Genomic DNA, 21068 nt, shown 5'->3' on the forward strand with positions numbered 1-21068 from the left:
CCCATTTTTAGCCACAGATTCTATAAAGAGCGTTGTTTTAAGAAAAAAAACAAAAACAAAAACAACAAACATACATTTTGTTTCAGTGAAGCATTCTACATTGTATTTTTCAGTGTTTCTGGGTGCCCATTAGCTGACAAGACATTAAAATCCCTTATGGCTGCTAACTCTCAGGAGCTTAAGTAAGTATTAGTAATAATAAAAATGTAATTCTTATTCACCTTTAATCAACATGTTCCCTGCAGTAACTGAGTTGTTTATTTGAATTACTCTGAGCAGTGAAGTATGAAATATTTCAGTGAAGTTCACTTATTAAAACAGAGTTTATTTCTCTCAATTTGCTTTTCTTGTTTTTAGTGTCCCTTCATTTTCATGAATTAACCAGGACATGAAGAAAAATACTGAAAACACTAAGAGAGACTTCTCTCACAGTATTTTTCATTCAGAAAAACATAAAAAGGAGAAAAATATTTAGAACATACTACTGATTAGGAAAAATAGAATAAATAATAAAAAAATAATAATAATTAAAAAACCTAGACCAGAACTCATGCATATCATTTTTTATCGTTCAGTACCATATACTATGTGTTTAATGTCACTGAAGCAGACATCAAGTCACATGATTTTGTGCTGGCATAATTTTCACCATGAAATGTCACTTACAAAAGGACTGTGCGGGCTCTGCTATATAGACAGATGTATAGGGACATATGAATATTTCAGAAATCTGTAGTCAAGAGAGGCACTGGCAACCAGTCATCTAGTTATTGAATTGCCTTTGTCAATAAGGACGTGGGGAAGAGGAAAGGATAATTAGAGTTCTTTCATAGCTTTCTCTCTGCATCTTGTAAATTGGATCCTGTAATAGATGGCTTGGAAATCTCATGGATGCATGTAAAAAGAGAAGAATCCTGTGACCGTCCTTTCTGTCCTTTAGGTTCATCCCTAATCCAGATAGAAGAAAATAAAGTCCAACTATGGCACAGTTATGATGTTAAGATGATGTCTATGGCTATACTGCTTACACACATAGATATGGCTCAGTGCTTAGTCAAAAGTTAGCTTACCTAGATCAAATGCTAGTGGTCTCATCCTCTTGTCCAATAACATGAATTACAAAAAAAAATAATGAACTGATGGTATCTATGGACGTGAATCTGCTAGAGATGCATCAAAGTGACAAAAAAGGTCCATTTATATGGGCAATTGCTTGAAGCAGTTCTGATATTTATTAGGGAAACTGACGCACACAGTATTTCACTGAGTCTCAAATGTATAAAATTTAATTTTAGTATTTTTTAAAAGAGCAGCACAAGAAGCAGGGAACTGGCTTGTGAAAATGCTGACAAATTTGAAATCATTTGCTGAGTCATATATATTTGTCCCTGCTTTTTCTGGCTTTCTGCCATACATAGACACTCACACAAATATTTTGAATAGTTGCTCTTCATGCAGCCCCTCCCCCCCATATTCATGTGTGAATAAAGAAATTTGCATACCAATATGGTTATTTTTCCACTAAAGCTTCTAGAGTTTTGGTCATGCCATAAGGAAAGAGGAGCAACAGCATATGACTTAAATGACAAACTGCACATTGTACGCCATGTATAATAAGTGAGTTGTGAAAGACAAAGTCAGAGTTCATGAACATTTCACAGACAGAAATATGTTGCATAATGCACTTAGCATTTAATTTCAATTAGCTAGAAAAGAGCAAAAATCAAAATCTGTTCATAGACAATTTGCAAAAGGGAAAAGGGCGAAATAAAATCATTTTCCACAAATGTACCAACTTATTTTAGCTTCCTGCAAACGTTATTCAGGTGAAATTTTAAACAAAATTCAGCTTTTCGTAATAATTAAATGAAATCTTATGCTTCTGGTATAGTATAGTGAACAATCAATAGTTAGTTTTACTTCACAGAGATGAGAGCAAAGGGCATAAATGCTCGTAGAATCAGGCCACCAAAGTACCCTCGTGTAGTTAGGCGCGAAGATGAAAAAGCTGTGTATTTTTTCCAAATGTTATTCATGTTTAATTTGCCAGAAGCAAGATACGATTTTGGCTTTAACTGTGAATCTCTAAGCCAGCAAAGATACAAGGCTTCCATTTGATCTACAGTTTGGAAATAAGGAATATCTGTTCAAAAAGTAAATCTTTGAGTCAAATTCAAGAATTATAATGTCTGAGAAATTCTCATTATACTGTGCAATTTAAGATAGTTGAATTAAAATATACTAATGTTGATAATGGCACATGGATTTTAAGCTATTATGAGGAGTTGTGATTTAATTCACTTTTTCATTTACTCTCATTTCACCAAATAGCTGCTTATTAAACCTTAAACAAGTTTAAAAGCATACCATATAAAAATATCTAGTTAGAGTTCATAATCTTTAAGAAGTAGGTAGATTCCATATACCAAGTTGATAAATTATCCATATTCCATCAACAGCATTACATGTTCTAATCAGTACATTTTTTAGTTGACGTGTGAGTTTGCCTTAGGTAAAGTTTCTATCCAACCATTTCTTAGAGCTTTACCATCAGTAGAACTATCAGAAGTGTTCCTAGTTGAGTGCATTCATTTTACGTGAAGTTGTGGTTTGTCTACCTAAAGATAGAACAACCTTGTAAAGGGGCACAAAATGGCAGATACTTGATGCACAGTTACAAAAAACCAGAAATCATTGTGGGTTTGTTCTTAGAAAACAAACTTGATGAATTGTAAAAGCATCTGTAACCTACACCCATTCAAGAGCTGAAATCATTTAACTTGAGATCCTGAGGCCTCTGGCCTTCTTACATAAATCTGATTTTATTGACTCTTCACAGTAATAACAGAGGGTAACTCCCTTAGCTGGGGTATCAGTTCAAACTCATCAGCCCATCAGCCAGTTTAAAGATGATGAAGATCCACAGTACTACTGTCTGAAAGGCAATACATTGTTGGTGTATCCTGTAGTGTGAAATTTCACAATATTATTAATATCTCACCTTCATATCTCTCACACTCTCAAGAATGCTTTGAATTCCAGTCTGGTTGTAAAGTCTAAGTGATACCTCAGAAAGCAAATGCAGATGGAGAGATTCAAAATTATCTCACTGTACTTTTATGTCCATAACTCTCAGACTCACAATGTGAATGTTTTCCATAAAGAGCTCTTGCTAGTTTAGAATCTATGTGCAGTCTATACAGACAACTCTTCCATCTGTGATCATCTGATAAAACAAGTAGCCAAAATTAACACCCATGGTATTTGGCAGGTATTCTGGCTTTACTGGTGGGCATCCATGCTCTCCAGACATCTGCCCTAACTGCTTGCCTCATATAACACTGTGCCCAGTGCTTGTCCACTGCTCAGAGAGGTCAGCTGTACAGTCAAGCATATCTGGCACTCTGCAACCTACACCTCTACCTTTGTTGTCATTGTGAAGCATATTATTCTGCCCACATATTTTTTGTTCACAAATTACCATCATGAAATGTTTTGAAATTTTTTATTTAAAACAAACATACAAAAATAAACAGTTTTCACTTTCTTCAGTTGAAATTATTTGCTGAATTCTACTTGAATCACTGAGTAAATCTGGTCATGCCCAAAAGAAAAACATTTTCAAATATTCAAAGATGCAACTGTATACTTAGATTTGGTACTACAGTTATACATGTAGAAGTTTTCTGTGGCAGCATACCAACAAATCACCCATCTTCTCATCTCAGGCAAGATTCAGTAACAGCCAAGATCCATAAGAGATCCCTTAATGGTTCAGTCAAGACTGTTTGGCAAAACTCCTGTAATTCTGAAACTCTGTAAAAATCATAGCATTTAAAAGGCCTTTAGGGATGGTTAACATAACAACTTGGTGCTGTAGAACACAGAAATGTAGAAATGGCTGGCACTACTTCTAAAGGTAAATATTTTGCTTATGCTCCTTCCTGTTCGGGGGCATGTTTCTCTAATAGAAACACACATATACAAATTCAATGAAATAATGACAACAAATGACCGTAAAATAAAATAAAATAAAATAAAATAAAATAAAATAAAATAAAATAAAATAAAATAAAATAAAATAAAATAAAATAAAATAAAATAAAATAAAATAAAATAGTTTGAATGATTGCTTCACCAGTGGAAGGTAATGTCAGTAAGGTCCTGCTCCCAAGCCCGCAGAAGTCAGTGGAAAGCCACTGACTCCAGTAGGCTTTGGGAGCACACTTTTCATGTAGTACTAGTCCCAGACAACCAGCAATGATACATTAACAGACAAATGTGTTTCTTTTCATTGTATGGGTGATTTAGTACTAAATATTCATTCTTGAAGGGCTTCTATTTTTTTGCACATACACACACACAAAACCCCTTAACTACGAGACATAAACAAAATCCAGTTGCCAAATTGAATACCCAATTGAATCTAGTGTTAAATAGATAGAAATCCTGTTGTATAATTACAGTGCTAGGAATGTACAAACTACTAACTTCAAATTCTGGCTATCACACTAACTCTGCTGATGTCCAAAAGTAAAACTGCTTCTCTGCTTCCATTTTCCCTTTTGTAAATACTGGCAAAGTGCTTATTTATATCTGAACCTGTGAATATCAGAAGGATAACAAACAAATACATAACAGTAAATATACAAATAGATCTATATCAATCCTCTTTTTGTTTGTTTGTTTCTTTGTTTGGCTCTGAACAAGGAAAAATGTTTGCAGCAAACAGTGTTATGAATTGTTTAAATCCACATACCATATGCAGTACATTTAATGTTCCTTACTAAAATTCAATTATAAAAAAAAAAAAGGAAAAAAAATGTATTTTGCACATTTTTAAAAAAAATCAACAAGAACTAGCTTTAATTATTAAATAAAAGCTATGTGGTGGAAGCATTCTTTCACCCTAGACAAAAAAAAAAAAAAAAGCACAGAATACATGTTACTTACTGCTATCTTTGAAGTCGTGTAAGCTCCCTATATTATTCTATAGGTGCCCGACACCTGGTTGTGACGGCTCTGGCCATGTGACCGGGAACTATGCATCACACAGAAGGTAGGGACTGTCCCATGATTTGAGACTGCAGCACTTGGGGTTACTGACAAGCAGCATCCCAATGAGATGGATTTTTTTCTGTGTGTTTCTTGCAGCTTATCTGGTTGCCCCCGTGCCAGGAAAGGTGGTATCAAAGTGACTCCTACCAAGGATGAAAAAGAAGACCCTGAACTTAAGTGAGTACAGATGTGTAAGTCGTGAAGGGTGAAAAAGACAGTAAGAGCTGAGGGGCTGAAACATCATAGGAATTGCCCCAGCCACCTGTCAATAAGCCCGATAGCTAAAGTCAAACGAGCTGCTTCAGCTTTTAGTGAAGCTGATGGAGTCCATCACATTGGAGCTTGAACAGCAAGGAAGGCTTGTTGTACTTTCTTGCATCATAGAATCACAGAATTACCCAGGTTGGAAAAGACCTTGAAGATCATCAAGTCTAACCACAGCCTAACCATAGTACCCTTTTCTTTTCTGGTAAAATACTATCTAAATGAGTGGTTTTGTTTCTTAGGCTGTACAACTTCACTTTACATTGCCTAATCTTAAAATTAGATGAACCTCCATAACTCAGCTTGACATGAATTGGATGCTCAGGCATTGTGCATCTTTGGGGACCAAGTGTTAACATACTGATGCAAAGTGACATAGGTGGCTGAACATATTTTCTCAGACTTCCTTTAGACTGCTTTTACCAGATGTCTCCAGTAGAAACCAGGATTCTTTTCCTCTGTTTCTGTAGATGTCCAGTGATAGGCTGTGATGGCCAAGGTCACATATCAGGTAAATACACTTCTCATCGCACTGCTTCTGGTTGTCCTTTGGCTGCCAAGAGACAGAAGGAGAGTCCCGTCAATGGGTCTTCACTATCCTGGAAACTGAACAAACAAGAGCTGCCACACTGTCCTTTGCCAGGCTGCAACGGGCTGGGTCATGTTAATAATGTTTTTGTCACCCACAGAAGGTATAACTTTGTGTTTTCTTTTTCCTTTTTCCTTAACGTTCCCCTGTTGAACTGGCATAAAATGAGGTTACAGTCTGAATAAATTGCACAGAGGTCACTTAAATAACAAGATAGCTTATATTGAAACTGAAGTAAAATGGATCAGGACAAGATTGAGACAGCTAGGATCAACTTTTAACTCTTATTTTATGTTCTCCTTGAAATGTGACTTCCCAAGGTCTTTTTATTCAGATTAACAGTTTCTATATGATTTAAAATTTAATAAGAGTTCTGTCCTAGGCAAACATGGAGTTGGATCTATGTATCTTTTATAGAAAATTCAAATATCATTGAAATGTCAACAAAAGGGATTAAGCAAGAGCAATGTCTGCATTTATTTAATCTTTTCACCAGTGGCAAACTTGTTTTCATAAACTTTGTATTTAAATAGCTAGAACTACACAAAAAATTAAACACATGGATCACACAAGTTTGCTGTTACAATTTTACAGACAAAACCGTCTTTACAAAGTAGGAAACACACATATAGCCAGTGTTCAATAAATACCAGCTTTTATATATTAAAATGAGAGCGTTAATATCATTTGAACATGTCCAATCAATATTACTTGAAGAATCTATCCATAGAATCAGAAATATTACTTTGTAAAGTTTGATCTTCTATGCATAAAGGAAATTAAATTTCTATTTTACACCTCCTTTGCTTTCTTTTTAATAGTCTTTATCAAGATCTCTAACACAAAAATGTCCAACGTGACCTGAACCAATTTGGTTGGAGGAAGTTCAGTATGATTCACCAGAACTGTGTGTTAAAATTTCACAGCCTCTGTAATTGGTTGTTTAAAGGTCCCCCAGCAAGCTCCATTGCTCTTACTTTTCCCTTTCCTTTCAACCCTTGGTTGGTTCATCCTGGTGAGCCACTCCATTTTCTCATATTTGTCTTGGCCTCAAGCCTGGAAGTCCCACTGTGTCTCTGCCCCAGCCCACTCCCAGCTCAGTGCAAGACTTTGTTTGTCCTTATTTGGTTGTAATATAGTTACACAGAACTCAGCTGTGCTGCTAAGAGGTGTAGTTTGAGTGACCTATTACCAGTTCTGTCTGCATCAAAGTTTTGTGGTTGTGGTGGATTCATTAGCTCAAGAATCAAACTGTTTGCTCTGCACCCATTTCTCATTATGTAGTATTTGATACTGGGTGGCTGCCAGTCCTCAAAAACAACCACCCAGGATGGACACGTATATCCTACACCCTCTGGTGAAATTTTAGGTAGCCTACATGCGAGCCTTAACTTTTGATGCCAAGTCCTCATCTATATGGCAGATGTAGTGGAATCAGACCATGATGGAAATGCTGAGGGATAAATTCATTAAACAGCTCTGAATTGCTCATATGCAAGTTTACCTGTAGCAGAGTAGAAACCCCCAAAGCAGTGGATTTGTCCATTGTTATCCTAAAGCATGGTAAAGTGTTTACATTACAATACTATGGAAAGGTGGGGCTAATTAACTCACACTAAGCAATATGATAGCTTCAAACCAATAACATAAAAAAATTGGTTAGCTGGCTGCGACTCATATTCTTAGATGACTTCTGTCCTACTTGAGTCTGGATCACTCTCACTATCATATAACTAGTATAGGTTTATGATTTTATATCCTTTCTCAACACACTTGAAACCCAATAAACCACCTAATGACTCTGTGACATTCTTCCCATTACTCAACAAGCTCTAGGCTGAGACCCAGACTGATATTCTAGAACTGGAAAACTAGCACATTTCGCTAAGCTAGCGGGAAGCATACTTAAACCTTCCAAATTTTTTATTTATTTATGTATTGACTTACTTATTTTATTTGTAGAAACGCTGTGTCAAATAGGATTCTTTTTCCACCAAATAATAGTAATAATAAAAAAAAAAAAAAAAAGATAAAAATACTACTAGAAGGTTTTCCTTCAATCCTGACTTGGCTACATCTAAATACAAAGCCTTTTGCCAGTTCTTCAGCACGTGATATTACTTCTTTGTTATTCTTAAGACAGTGCAATTCATCTTAGCCCTTTAGTAGGCAATAAAAATTGCCTCAGATAATTACCAGCTGATGAAATTGTAAGCATTGAAATAGCAAAATATAATTTAATGTGAACAGTGGTTAAAAAGCAAACCGATTATATAATAGAACCATTCAAAAAAGCTATTACGGTCTATAGGGTATACCCAGAGTTATTATTGTATTGATCATTATTATATATCAACAAAATAATGCAATAGTTGTGTGCTGTGAAAATCAGCCCATTAACAATTTATTTTTTTAAGAATGGTAAACGTGCCATTTTAAAGGACCATCTGCCACTCTCCTCTGAAGCATAATCACTCAAAAAAAACAATAGATTTTTTATTTGTTTATAAGTGCTGGAACTTCAAGAATTTTGTAAATGCATCTTCACTTAACTTTACAATAGCTCCCAATTCTCTTTTGATTATTCTGAAATATGCTTAAATGTTGTTTACTTATTGGTTGAGATTTTTGTTCCAATTTTCAGGCTGGAATATGCAGTTAAATAGCTCTTTATGAGTTATGTCATTCCCTGAAGCTATGCTATAATGGAGATACTGATGTGACCTTAGATACAGAGGTCTGTCCAAGTGCATGATAATATTGCCTGAAAGGATTGTTGCCATTTTCAAGTGGTTGCTAATGATTTTTTTTCCTATCTGTTTCAGCCTATCTGGTTGTCCTCTGAATGCGCAAGCCATAAAAAAGGGCAAAATTTCGGAAGAGTTAATGACTATCAAACTTAAAGCAAGTGGTGGTAAGGAGATCTGTAAAAGACAATGACATTTATTCAGCTAGAAGGGCCTGGACTCCCATTTTTACTTACTCCTTGATGCCATTCTGGCATTAATTGTCACCCTTTTCAGTTATCTCTAGCAATAACTAAACTTGAATAACAAAAATCTTTGCATGAAAGATTATAAATTTCAACTCATTTACAGCATGGTAATTCTACATTTGGGAGTTTGATCTCTTTATCTCAGAATATTATTTTATTTTATTTTATAATTTGGAGATGCTTTTACTATTGTAATTAGTAATAAATTATTAGTTACAGATCAGAAGAGCTAGCTTACATTGGCTAGTCATTAGGTTAACGTAGAAGAGAGATAAATTGCATGCGGAAATTGACTCCTTAACTTTAAAGCTACATGTTTCTGTGCAGTGCTAACCCATATAATAAATGTAAAGGAACAACTACCAAATAGATATAAGGGGAAATCTGTAGGAGTTTGCTTTCTTATACAACATGCTTTAGAAAGCTGGGCATTGAGCCAGGATGAAAGGAACTTGCCTTTATGCTTCCAATAGCTGAGCAAAACAGTTGTGTTACATTGGGCAAGTGATTTTGCTTCCATGTGCATCTCTGTCCACATTATCTGTGGGGGAGGAATTGCTACTGACAGATTTCCCAAGTTGATTCCCCAGCAGACTCGTTTCAGGGCTGTAGATTTTAAAGCAGAAACATTCCTGGTACATTTTTTAAGCCAGAATTGGTTTCAGAATGATAGTGAGCAGAAAGACAGGCATGTATTGCCAGCAGCTGTAGCTGCTCAATATTTTTCAGAACAAGACTTCTACTGAAGATCCAAAGATAATTTGCTTCCCTACCTAACTTGTGGGGATGTAAATGTCCTCCCTTCTTTTTTTCTATAATTTTTTTTTTTTTTTAGCTTTTTGTGTAATTCACATTTCACACATACCTAAGGCGGTGATCCAGGAAATTATTCCACATGGAATTCTGCCCCTACAGATTTTCCTGTAAAATCAGAACAGGTACAGATGAGATCATTAAATTCACTGATTATACTATTGGGGATGTTACCCTAGGGATTTTCCTGCATATGAAGGCCTGCTCTTACACTGCTTTTAAAACTAAAATAAACAAACAAATAAATAAAACAATTGTAAATGCGCTCTTATATTTTATGATATATTTTCCTCTTCCTTAGTATTTCTAGAAGTTTTTCCTTTCTCTGGCTAGTTTGTTGTTGCACATTAAGGTGGAAAAAAGATTTGTCAAATACAAAAACTCAGAGAGAAATAATTTACCCTTAGATGTTTCAGCTCATATAAATGTTTTTCAGCTAGAAAACAATTTTGACGTTTAAAGCAAAGTAAGAATCAAATCATTTGATCAATCATTTGATCAATAGCCTGTTATCTATCTCTTGTTCAGTAACAGGTAGCACTGTTTGTTACTCATACACCCATTTAAATGTGAACACTTTAAATCTGATATTGGTGTTTTCAACTATTTGCAGGTCTTGAGAGTGATGAAGAAATCAGACATTTGGATGAAGAAATAAAAGAACTCAATGAATCTAATCTTAAAATTGAAGCTGACATGATGAAACTTCAAACACAGGTATGACATTAAAGCTAAAGTTTTAATTTTTCTTATGCTATGGTTAAAAGCATGCTCTTCACTCTGTAGCATTTAAAATTATGAAAATCCTACGTGCCTTTTTATCAGGTTTTCTTGTTGTTTTCTGTAAATAAGTAGCAGGTTTCTGGGAATTATTTTGAAGATCTACTGAGTGATAGGTTGATGGCAGTTTAGAGCTAATGTTGGCGACCAGAGAAACCATATTTACCAAATAAAACGTTTGTTTTCCTTTGTTGACCAAACTTCTGTTAAACACACCACAGAGAATCCCATGACTGTGATATGAACCTTGGCTAGGGAAGGCAACAGGACCCCACTCTGACTCTTAGTAAATGTTAGTTTTGCTGTTTTGTACTTAAGAAAATCTCCTTAGCTCATTTCACTCACTGACAGTTACTCAAATAGTTCAAATTTTGCCGCCAGGCAACAGCTGGTAAATAATGAATGCCTCTTGTTAATTGGTAGTTGGAGGGGGAGCTGTGGAAAAGTCATTTACTGTTGTTCTTTCATAAACTGACAAGATGGCATTAGCCTCCAGGTGATGACTGTGGTTCTCTGGAGAATGTTCCTCCCCAGAGAGACCTCCGTATGTACCCGAGGGTTCACCTAGGTAAATCAGGCTGAAGTAATAGCTCAATATTTTATGAACAATAAGATTTTTAGAGACTAATTCCTAAATAAGGACAGATCTGATAACAGAAGGCAAGTCTAAACTGATCCAGAGCAGAGTGCAACCATAATCCTCTGTATTTGCTGAGTGTTCTCAGTGCTGATTCATGTTGTTTTCATAGTACCCAGAGAGTGTATAGTCTAAACACGGGTGAAGTTTATGCCACCTGCACCGAGTCTAAATGCATACTGGCTTCATACTGGAATGGTTGCAGGAATGTCCATCCCAAACTGAACAGCACTGAGGCTTTTTGCACTGTCTCTGGATGCTGTTTTCAGTTCTCTCTGTTTGCACAGAGATGGCCTAATTTATGCTTCTAGCATTCCCCTCTGATTATTGAAGACTGAAGATAGTCTGACCAGCAAAGCCTGAACTACATCTGAAGCAATGCACCTGCTACACGGCTTGCTCTATCCCCTTCTAATTTCCCCAGGTCAGGAGTTTGGCTGCGTGGAGCACACTCCAGAATGACAGTGCATGCAGGCAAACTGGGTTCCTCCCCCTGAGGGTAGCCTGGGTGTGGAGGAAGGAGACTAAACTGACCACAACAAGAAGAGATTTAAGCAGTACAGAAAGACGTCATCTAAACGAGGAGAGGGTGGGCCTAATACTTGCAGATATGCTGTTGCACTATGCCTTCCAGGGCCATGGGCAGCCATTGCAGTGGCTGCATTGGGTGTAGCACCAGGCCCTGCCATTGTGGCCTTCAGTTTTTCAGCACATCTTTTGACATATAAGTTTTCATGGCTCAGTATGTGTTTTCTGCTCTCATGCAGAAATTATACCATTTCATTACCTCAGGTACATTTTTATGCTGTTTTTAAACACCTGGTGTTTCCATTTTATTCCTCAGAGATCAGCAATCACACACAACCTCTCAATTTCCTTCCCGCTCTATTTTTATCCTGTTGATTCCATCACATTCCATTCCATCCATTCAATTGATTTCTTTTCTTGCTAACCCAGGCAGCTCACAGCTCTACCTTCCATTTAGCAGCGAGGCAGGGAGGTAACACAACAACTAAAAGCTGTGTCATGGACACTGTGGGCAACCATCAGGGGATGCTTTAAGAGCAAGACAGCAATGCAAACATCAACATCCTTTCTTCTTCATCCTTTCTTGTGTATGTTTGGTGGCCCTGCTGTGTATGTTTGGTGGCCCTGCTAGGCAGGGGGGTTGGAACTACATGATCCTTGAGGTCCCTTCCAACCCGGGTCATTCTGTGATTCTGTGATTCTGTGTGATTCTTCCTTCCACCATCCCTGAGGCCACATCCCACTGTGTCACCTTCCCCCTCTGACCTCATTTCCATGCTCAAAGTGCTCTCAGTGCCCCACTGACAGAAGGTTTCTCTGTGAACCCACAGCAGAGTTCATTGGTTCAGAGTGAGTACAACTGCTGCCTCACTAGGATTTTTCTACAGAGAGGTTATATCCATCTTTTTAAAAGTGCCCAAGTGCAGACTTACAGTGACCTCTATCATGACAATGTGACTGCCAGTTTGGGCTCATCATTGCCACAGTTCTATTTATGTAACTTTAGATGTCTCTGTTTTGTAGATCACATCTATGGAGACCAACCTGAAAACAATAGAAGAAGAGAACAAACTCATAGAGCAGAACAATGAGAGCCTGTTGAAGGAGCTAGCTGGCTTAAGCCAAGCCCTCATCTCCAGCCTTGCTGACATTCAGCTTCCACAGATGGTAAGACCACAGCCAGTGGCTTCGCACCTTCTTTGAGATTGTACTGCCAGCACCTGAAGCAGATGAGCATGCTTAGGGCCTGACGGGAGTACTGTAGCTGCATTAGCAGAGCTCTGCTTAGCCTAACTTACTCCGCGGGTAGGCTGGATCTTGGACTCTGCTTGATAACAGACTCAGCTGCTTCCAGGACTGAGCCAATACTGGCGTTTCTGCCCTACACAAGCTTTTCCTCCATCCCTCCCTAGCTCTGTGTCCCCCTGCACAAGGTGTGAAAATTTCACATGGAGAATCTGTCTTTACTGTTAGATGAGAATTTTGACCTGTTTCACTGAGCTCAATGCTGTGATCCTTTTAAGGCCAACTAAACTCTTCCTCTGAAAAACGCCATGTCCTATATGACAACCAAACACAGGCCACGTGCACCAAGGTAGTTAGTTAGTTAAGCCTGCAGAAATACAGTCTCCTTTCCCAGCCTCAAGAAAGGGAATGGGAAATTAGGTAAGGACAATTACAGTGATGTCAACCATGATCCCAGAGCCTCAATAGATAAGGTCTCAATAGAAAAGCAATTTATACTGAAGGTAATATCTCAGAAACTTTTCTTGCCTGGATTGTTCTTGGAAGCCCCAACACATGAAAATCCCTCAATTTCTACAATCCCTCTATTGTCTTGGATGTGACTGCTGTGTTTATGACTTCTCCCCAGTTGCCGTGTCAGTGCTTTTCTATGCTTTGGAGTTGGGTGTTTGTGTTCCTTTGGCCTTAATTTTATCTGCTACAATTATACTCTGTTTTGTCTTCATTTAGGGGCCAATCAGTGAGCAGAATTTTGAAGCATATGTAAATACACTCACAGACATGTACAGCAATCTGGAACGGGACTATTCCCCCGAATGCAAAGCTCTGCTGGAAAGTATCAAACAGGCAGTGAAGGGCATCCATGTGTAGGATGTGAAAGCTGCTGGGCAACAGAAATTACTTAACAGCAGTAAACTCCAGATGGATCTGTTAGGAGTTCATGTACTGCTAAGGGGTGTAGGTTGCCATGCTGCATTTACAATTGCAACATTGCACTAATTTTTTCCCAGCTGACATAAAAAAAGAATAAAAACACAACAGACTATTTGTATTAACAGCAATGCACTCTGTTAGTATATTATATTTATTTCAGTACAATTCCTTTTTTTTTCTTCTTTTGCACTCAGTTTTTGTAAAGTGAATGTAAAAAGTGTGTGTGACTATTTTTTATATTTTTTATTTATTTCTAATCAAAGAGTTGTTTTTTTTTATCTTTTAACAGCATTTTTGCGGCCTGCCATATTTTTACAAATGTGTTTATTAATTTATTTTCCAACGGGATTTTAAATAGACTGAAAGTTATACTGTAAATTAAATAACTTGCTGGGTTTGTACAGGAAGAAAAAAAGCTATGAGAGTAACAAATGACGGAACTGTGGTTCTAGTTTTATTTTCCTCACATCCTGCTTTTTTATAATGGCTTTTTATCAAAAATGGGTTTGCAGTAACATGAGATGTGAAGATGCATGGACTGAGAAGATAAATGGTGCCCACTAGTGGGGAACTCGGGCTCTTAAAAGCACAGTATGCTGGAAAACAGTGTGTTAAAGAATACGTTAGCAATAATGAAATATAGCAATCAGCAAAGCACTTGACTTGGCTGTGTGATTTAGCCTATGCGGATGATTATTTAAAATGTTTCAAGAGAACTTCAGATTTATTTTACCACTGCAATTTTTTTTTCAGAGTTAGCTTACAGAGGGAAATGACAATTATTATCTCTAAACAAGAATGATAATTTGATAGGACTGGTACTCTTTTAGTACGATACATTGAGATTTTTAAACAAGTGACCAGTATTGCTATGGATTTGGAACCGAAAAATGCAAATACATCCCAAGTCAAATATTTTGTACATAATGAATCAAACACATCCCCCCTGAAATGGCATTCAGTACTGGTTTGAACTTAACAGCGGTAAAGAAGGCAGCAGACTGGAGAGGAATATTACTCCAGCACAGTGGTGTTGCCCTTCTCATTGAACAAACAGTAGCAACACAGTGATTGGTTTCTCCCATCCTTATTCACCAAGACTAGTCTGATACTGAGTCGGTTGCCATTCCTTCAGTAGGGTACCAGGCGCTATAGGACATGTAAGCACAGGGGATGGGGGCACACACCTGTTCAGAGCAGCTCATGCGTGCCCCCCTCGCTGGTTAGCCTGTGTTTGGAGTTTCTGAATCCGTCAGAAATTAGCGGTTGCTATAACCGAGGCAATGTCTATTTCAGGGATTGTAAGTAATTACACATTGTTTCAGAAGTTTTTTTTATATTTATTTTTTTTAAGAAAAAGGTATAAACAACCAGCTAAACTGCCTTTTTTGTATGCACACACACCTCATGTGCATATGTGCCTCAGTGTAAATGTATACATGGATCTAGCGTGCGTTTAATTTTTCCGTGCTATAATGAAAGTGTTTATTTTTATTAGCCTCATTTATATTTAGATTGAATATGATGGCATTCACAGGCTTGACATATACAATTATATTATTACTGTTCCTGCACAAAAGAACTATTCAAAAGTGAGTAAACTCTCATGCACTGTGGTCACTGTTCTGCATTAGGTGGAGCTTGCTTTTTTGTTTGAGAGTTGATTCAGCTCTCCAATCCTAGTTTAGACAGGGGGAAATGTATGTTCTTAGGAGCTGTGTTTCTTTTTAAAATCAGTTTTTCAAAAGCTACCATACGTGCTGTCTAATATAAATAGGAAGACACCAAACAGAAATTTGTTATTAAAGTTATTGTACTCGCTGGAAAAAAAATAAATAAAATCAAAAAGTGAACATTTGTTATACTTGTTAAATGCATACAAAATGAGTTCACTCGTTACAAAAAACTAAACTTTAATTTACTAAATATTTTAACAAATTTGTTATATATTTTATTTAAGTAAAAAAAAACACAACAAAAAACAACCTCTTACCTATTTATTTATTATTATGATTTACTCTGGCTTCAGGTTAATTTATCTGTGTTTGGTTGTTTGCTCAGGATGTTCTGTGAAGTATGTTTGTATTTATTTGCCTCCCTTGTACTTGATGTGTTTTGTAATGTGCACTGATTTTTTTCTTTTTTTTTCTTTTTTTTTTCTTTTTTTTTTTTTTTGTTTAAATGCATTTATGAGCTACACTGTAAATTAGATCTTTTGTAAAGAGCAATGATGTATGCATTTTTTAATTTGAAGTAGTTTGTATACTGTTTCTTCATACAATTAATATTTCTTACATCAAAGCAACAAAATTGTGTTCTGTGCTGTACATTTGGTGTATGGTAGGAAATAAAATTGATAATGAAACGTTGCAGCAAGCTTGTTGGTTATTTTAGCCTCTAGATGCAGACTTGTATTACACATTCTTAGCTGCACCTGGCACTATACAATGTGTCAGATGTTTTACTTGCTTTGTGTACAAAACGTGTCATCCCTGTAAGTAAATTTCTGGTATCAACAATTTAATTAGTGTTTTACTTCGTCAATTTGAAATAAGGAGGAGAAAAGTGGAACTGCTCGAGAGATCCTTTTCATTTTTTAAGGAAAAAAAGAAAAGAAAAATGAAGAAAATAATCACTGCATTATTTATTGCATTCTTTTCTTGGCAGTTGTAGACACCATTTACACTGATAAAGTATGGGATTTGTGCTGACCTTTAACAGCTGCTAAATTATGTTTAAACATAAAAGCCACTGTAAAGTTTCCAGCAGTTTGGAATCACCCACTGTTCTAGTGCAATTTTCCCTGAGATTTGCAGTGTTTATGTTCTTTTTTTTTTTCTTTTTCTTTTTCTTTTTTTTTTTTTACTGGAAACAGGCTATTTTCATGTAGAATTCATGCTGATGGCTTCTGGAACATTTCTTGTCTCAGATTCCAACTTCCCATGGATAGATCAAGAATAATTTTCTACAAAAAATATGGCAAATTTAAAGCTGATAAAGTAACTGGTTATTATGTGTTTGAGTATCTGAATAGATCAGATCAAGAATAATTGTTCTATAACTGTGCTTGTAAGATGCAGGGAGGTGCTTACTTCAGTAAGATATGTATTAATCCCATTGGTTGAATTAACTGCAATGGAATTGAAGCTCCAAATATCGAAGAGAAGGATGGGGAGTAAGTTCAATCAATATATGCTTGTCCTATCAGCTCCAGAGGTCTATATCCTGTCTCTGAACTGCTCATGGCAAAGGTTTTTGAGACTAAGGTGTCAAAATCAAATTCTGTTTTCTACTGCAATCATATTTCCATTTACTAATTAAGCACCTGTTCTTTCCTGCTGGCTTATCATATCTAACTAATTACATCATGGCTTTTCCACTCAGAGACTGTTCATCTTACTCATATTGTACCTAATTTTTTCTTTCTTTGGAGGAGGGGTGGAGGTTGGGGAGGGGATGGGGGGAAGGTTAAGTTTCAGATTTTCTTGTTTGGAATTTGTATCTTGCAATGATGCAGTCAGGACAGAAAACAGATCCTTCCTCTCTTCTTGGGCAATTTATTCTAACTTCCTCAGCATTGATCTCATAAAGTTTGCATTATGATTTGTGCAGCTTCATCTCTTGGATGTTTCTAGGAGATCTGCAGCTGACAATGTCCTTTGTTCATCTTGCTTGAGTTGTTGTGGGATGATAGATGGTGCTCCGTGTAGCTTCTGTGTAATGTAGGACAGTGACCCAGTTTCAGTACCTTTCAGTATCTCATTCTGGCTTGGTTTTCTTCTTTCTCTTTTGCTCTATTGAGTCTTAGACAGCCCAGATCACACATAATTTCATCAAGGATTAGCCCAATTTCTAGACTGACTTCATGGTACAAATTGCTTCAACTGCATTTTTGTTCATAACAAATGTTCCCACATATATTGTCCAAGTAATTCTCAGGAATTTTCATCTATGTGATAATACTTATTATTTAAATTCCTGTTATTTTTCCCTCTGAAATTATTGCTGCATGAGATTTTTCCAAATTAGACCAGTGATTTTGGTGCCCAGCTTCAGATCTCATTGAAAGGGCCTCGTTTTTAGAAGCTGGAGGCTCAGCTATTTTTGCCAAGCAGGGACTTTTCCAAATTCCCTTCTTCTGGCCAATCCAAATTACACAGCATCCAAAAATTCTCAGCAGGTACTTGTACCCATCCCCAGTATTGAAGAGTAAAATATCCGTGATGTCACACCAAGCCATGGTACATGCCCATACACAACATTTTTAAAGTTCTGGATTAAAGCAGGAAGAAAAAATGAAGGAACAAATCTCATTCTTTATTTAACTGAAAATAGCTTCTATCCAAACAGTTCCCTGTCATTGTTACTCAAACTGGAGCTGGGGCTTAGAGTCTATGGCACGCGATCTTCTCTAATTACAATCATATGCACATTTTCCATGCGCTCCCTGATTATTTCTGACACAATAGGCAAAATCTGGATTAGGAACCAGATTTTACATTGATTTCAAATTTGTTGGAATGAAATTCATTTGATCATTTAGAAGCAGGAAGAATTTAGTTACTTCAGGAGTGAATTTTCCAGAACTGGAAAACAGATTTTTTCATCTTGATATCTGGTTAATGAATGCTTGGGAAAGAAAGAAGGTTTTAAAAAGCTGATGAAAATCTACTGGGAAAATGTGTGTAAATCAAATTCCTTCAGAGAAAAGCACAGCACTATCTTCTCAGGCTGAAGAGCTCAGCTCTTTGCACAGAAGTGCTGCATGAGGGACTTCAGCACTGACTGCTGAGAGTGAAAGTCCTGTACATTCAGCAGTCCGACAAGGAAATGGAAGCTTGGGAAGCTATCCCTAGGGATCAGCCTTTTGAGTAACATGGGCTGGGTTTGATGAAAGATATCTGCAACACCACACTGTATATCAAATGTCTTGATTGCAGTCATTATAAATAACTAATCCTGTGTTTTTTTCAGGACACTGAATGGTACCTTTGAAGTCATTCAAATCTACTGCATCCAGGTAAGTTCCTGTGCCCAGCAGAAGTGGCATGGAACTGTACTCTGAAAACTCAGAACAAATCCCCACATTTGACTTAAAACTCCACTTTTTCACTACTTACACATAGCCCATCATCTATGTGTTTTTCTTTTTATTCTTCTTCTCCTAAGGCATTAACACAGCCTACATTTTATTCCTATGACTGGCACACTTTTCTCATGCCTGGTGTGGTGTCAAAGGTTGTGAGCACTACAAGTCATACACATGAATGTAAATATTTGAGCTAGGTACGCAAGCAGGGATTCTTGCTTTTGAGTTCATTGTGACAGCAACACAAGACAGGGCACAGAACAGATGTCATAGAGTTATAGAATCCTTTGAGTTAGAAGGGACTTTTAAAGGTCGTCTAGTCCAACTCTGCTGCACTGAACAGCAGATAGGATACCTACAGGGATACCTACATCTAGGCATCAGGTTGCTCAGAGTCCTGCTCACCGTGACCCTGAATGCTTCCAGGGATGGGACCTCTCCTCTGGTCAGTGTGTGCCAGTGCCTCACCAACCTTAATGTGAAAAATTTCTTCCTTATGTCCAGTCTAAATCTCCTCTCTTTTAGTCTGACCAGTGTCCCCTTGTTCTATCACAACACACCCTGCCAAAGAGTCCGTCCCCTAATTTCTTATAGCCCCCCTTTAGAAACTGAAAGGCCACTCTCAGATCTCCCTGGGGCCTTCTATTCTCCAGTCTGAACAGCCCCAGCTCTCTCAGCTTGTCTATGTAGGAGAGGTTTTCCATCCCTTGGATAATCTGTGTGACCCTCCTCTGGACGCACTCCAACAGCTCCCTAAGAATGGTGCCTAAGGGTGCCAGGCTGCAGCAACTCTGCTCTTTACAGAGCCACTTTGGCTTCCAAACATGACTCTTTCCCCATTTAGTAAAAAAATATATGTATACATATATATATATATACTCACATATAGAGATATAGATATATACACACAGTTTTGGTCTTGCTGTTGTGTCACAGCATAGAGAGAGAGTAGGAATGTGGCACAAACTAGCACTGCCAGCATGATCTCCTCCTTCCTGGGTTGTGTTACTGGTAGGACTGGTGGTGGGGAGGAATTCAGGCACTTGCTGTGAGCCTCATCCCCACCCTGTGAGCACCCCACACAGCAGGCTGCAGTCACACTTTCCAGCATGTTCCTCAGCCTGGCCCCAGTCTTGGCCTTGGGCAGGCAGCCCTTCCTCTGCAAGAGGCTTAAATCTCCATTCCCCATCTTGGGAGCACTTGTGATGCCCTTTCTATACCCAGATTAGAGGACATTGTCGCAGTGCGTATGAGGCCTCGCAGATAAGGCTCTGTATGAGCTCCAGCAGCATCCAAACACAACAGCGTGGCTTTCGCATCTAGCCTGTGGGATCAGAGTTTATTTCCCCAATGCAGGCAGCTTTGCACTGCCTTCCTGTTAATTAAAGTATTGATTACAATACCTCACTGTTTACATGCAAGATTTTGCATGGTCTTGGCTATTCACATGCAAATGAACTTGTAAGCCTTTCTGTGCCCTAAAATCTGCTGATGTCAGTCTTCCAATTCTAACTCCACATTGTAGGACATGTGGCTTCTATAGCTTAGCTTTGATGCCCCCAAGTCATATTATCTCAGTTCCAAGGTTCATTATGATAAATCTTTTGCTGGTTTTAAATCAAAAAACTTTAATTGTACTGTACTTATTCAGCTTGGGTTTTGGCTCCTGAAGGCAGCAGTTTTAATTGCATCATTTGTATAGTGGCCCAATATGTTTTGGTGTGAAAAGTGCATTATCACGTTTAATTCTGTATTATTTTTCCCATATGTTTTAGTTACACTAAAACTTCAGAAGAGGAGTGATGAGGCTTTGCCACTGCTCTCTCATTCTCTCCTCAGTGTTTTTTAATGAGCTACAACCACATTATTTTCTTTTGTTCTCACCGGTTGGGGTTTCAGAGAGCTGTTTATTTGTAGGGTAATTCTTGTATTTATGTAGAGCAAGGCATTAGACATTTTTATCCTCTACTTATTAACAAGCCAGATGGTACCGGCTGCTACCCACACAATTCCAATTATCAGATGGCAAACTGAAATATACGTGGGGCAAATTAGAAGATGTATATTAAAGAAGCATCATGGAGAATTGGCTTCTTGGAGATGTTGATTCACAAAGGAGTCCTAGCAATTAGGGTGT

The 21068-nt window shown here is 37.4% G+C and overlaps 1 protein-coding gene across 5 annotated transcripts in view; it reads left to right on the forward strand.

Annotated features, from left to right (window-relative positions):
• Positions 1–16214, forward strand: part of ST18 (ST18 C2H2C-type zinc finger transcription factor) — a 174966-nt gene extending 158752 nt beyond the window's left edge. For all 5 annotated transcript variants that reach the window (XM_032442722.2, XM_085537383.1, XM_032442724.2 and 2 more), the window contains 8 exons: positions 114–182; positions 4997–5059; positions 5155–5235; positions 5793–6014; positions 8737–8825; positions 10333–10436; positions 12688–12831; positions 13639–16214. In XM_032442722.2, coding sequence (XP_032298613.2) covers positions 114–182; positions 4997–5059; positions 5155–5235; positions 5793–6014; positions 8737–8825; positions 10333–10436; positions 12688–12831; positions 13639–13779 — 913 coding nt within the window. In that variant the 3' untranslated portion in view covers positions 13780–16214. The remainder of the gene's footprint in view (positions 1–113; positions 183–4996; positions 5060–5154; positions 5236–5792; positions 6015–8736; positions 8826–10332; positions 10437–12687; positions 12832–13638) is intronic.
• The last annotated feature ends 4854 nt before the right edge of the window (positions 16215–21068 follow it).

Source organism: Coturnix japonica, chromosome 2 (assembly GCF_054131305.1).
Source record: "Coturnix japonica strain WE chromosome 2, WE-NBRP24, whole genome shotgun sequence".
Taxonomy (NCBI): Eukaryota; Metazoa; Chordata; class Aves; order Galliformes; family Phasianidae; genus Coturnix; species Coturnix japonica.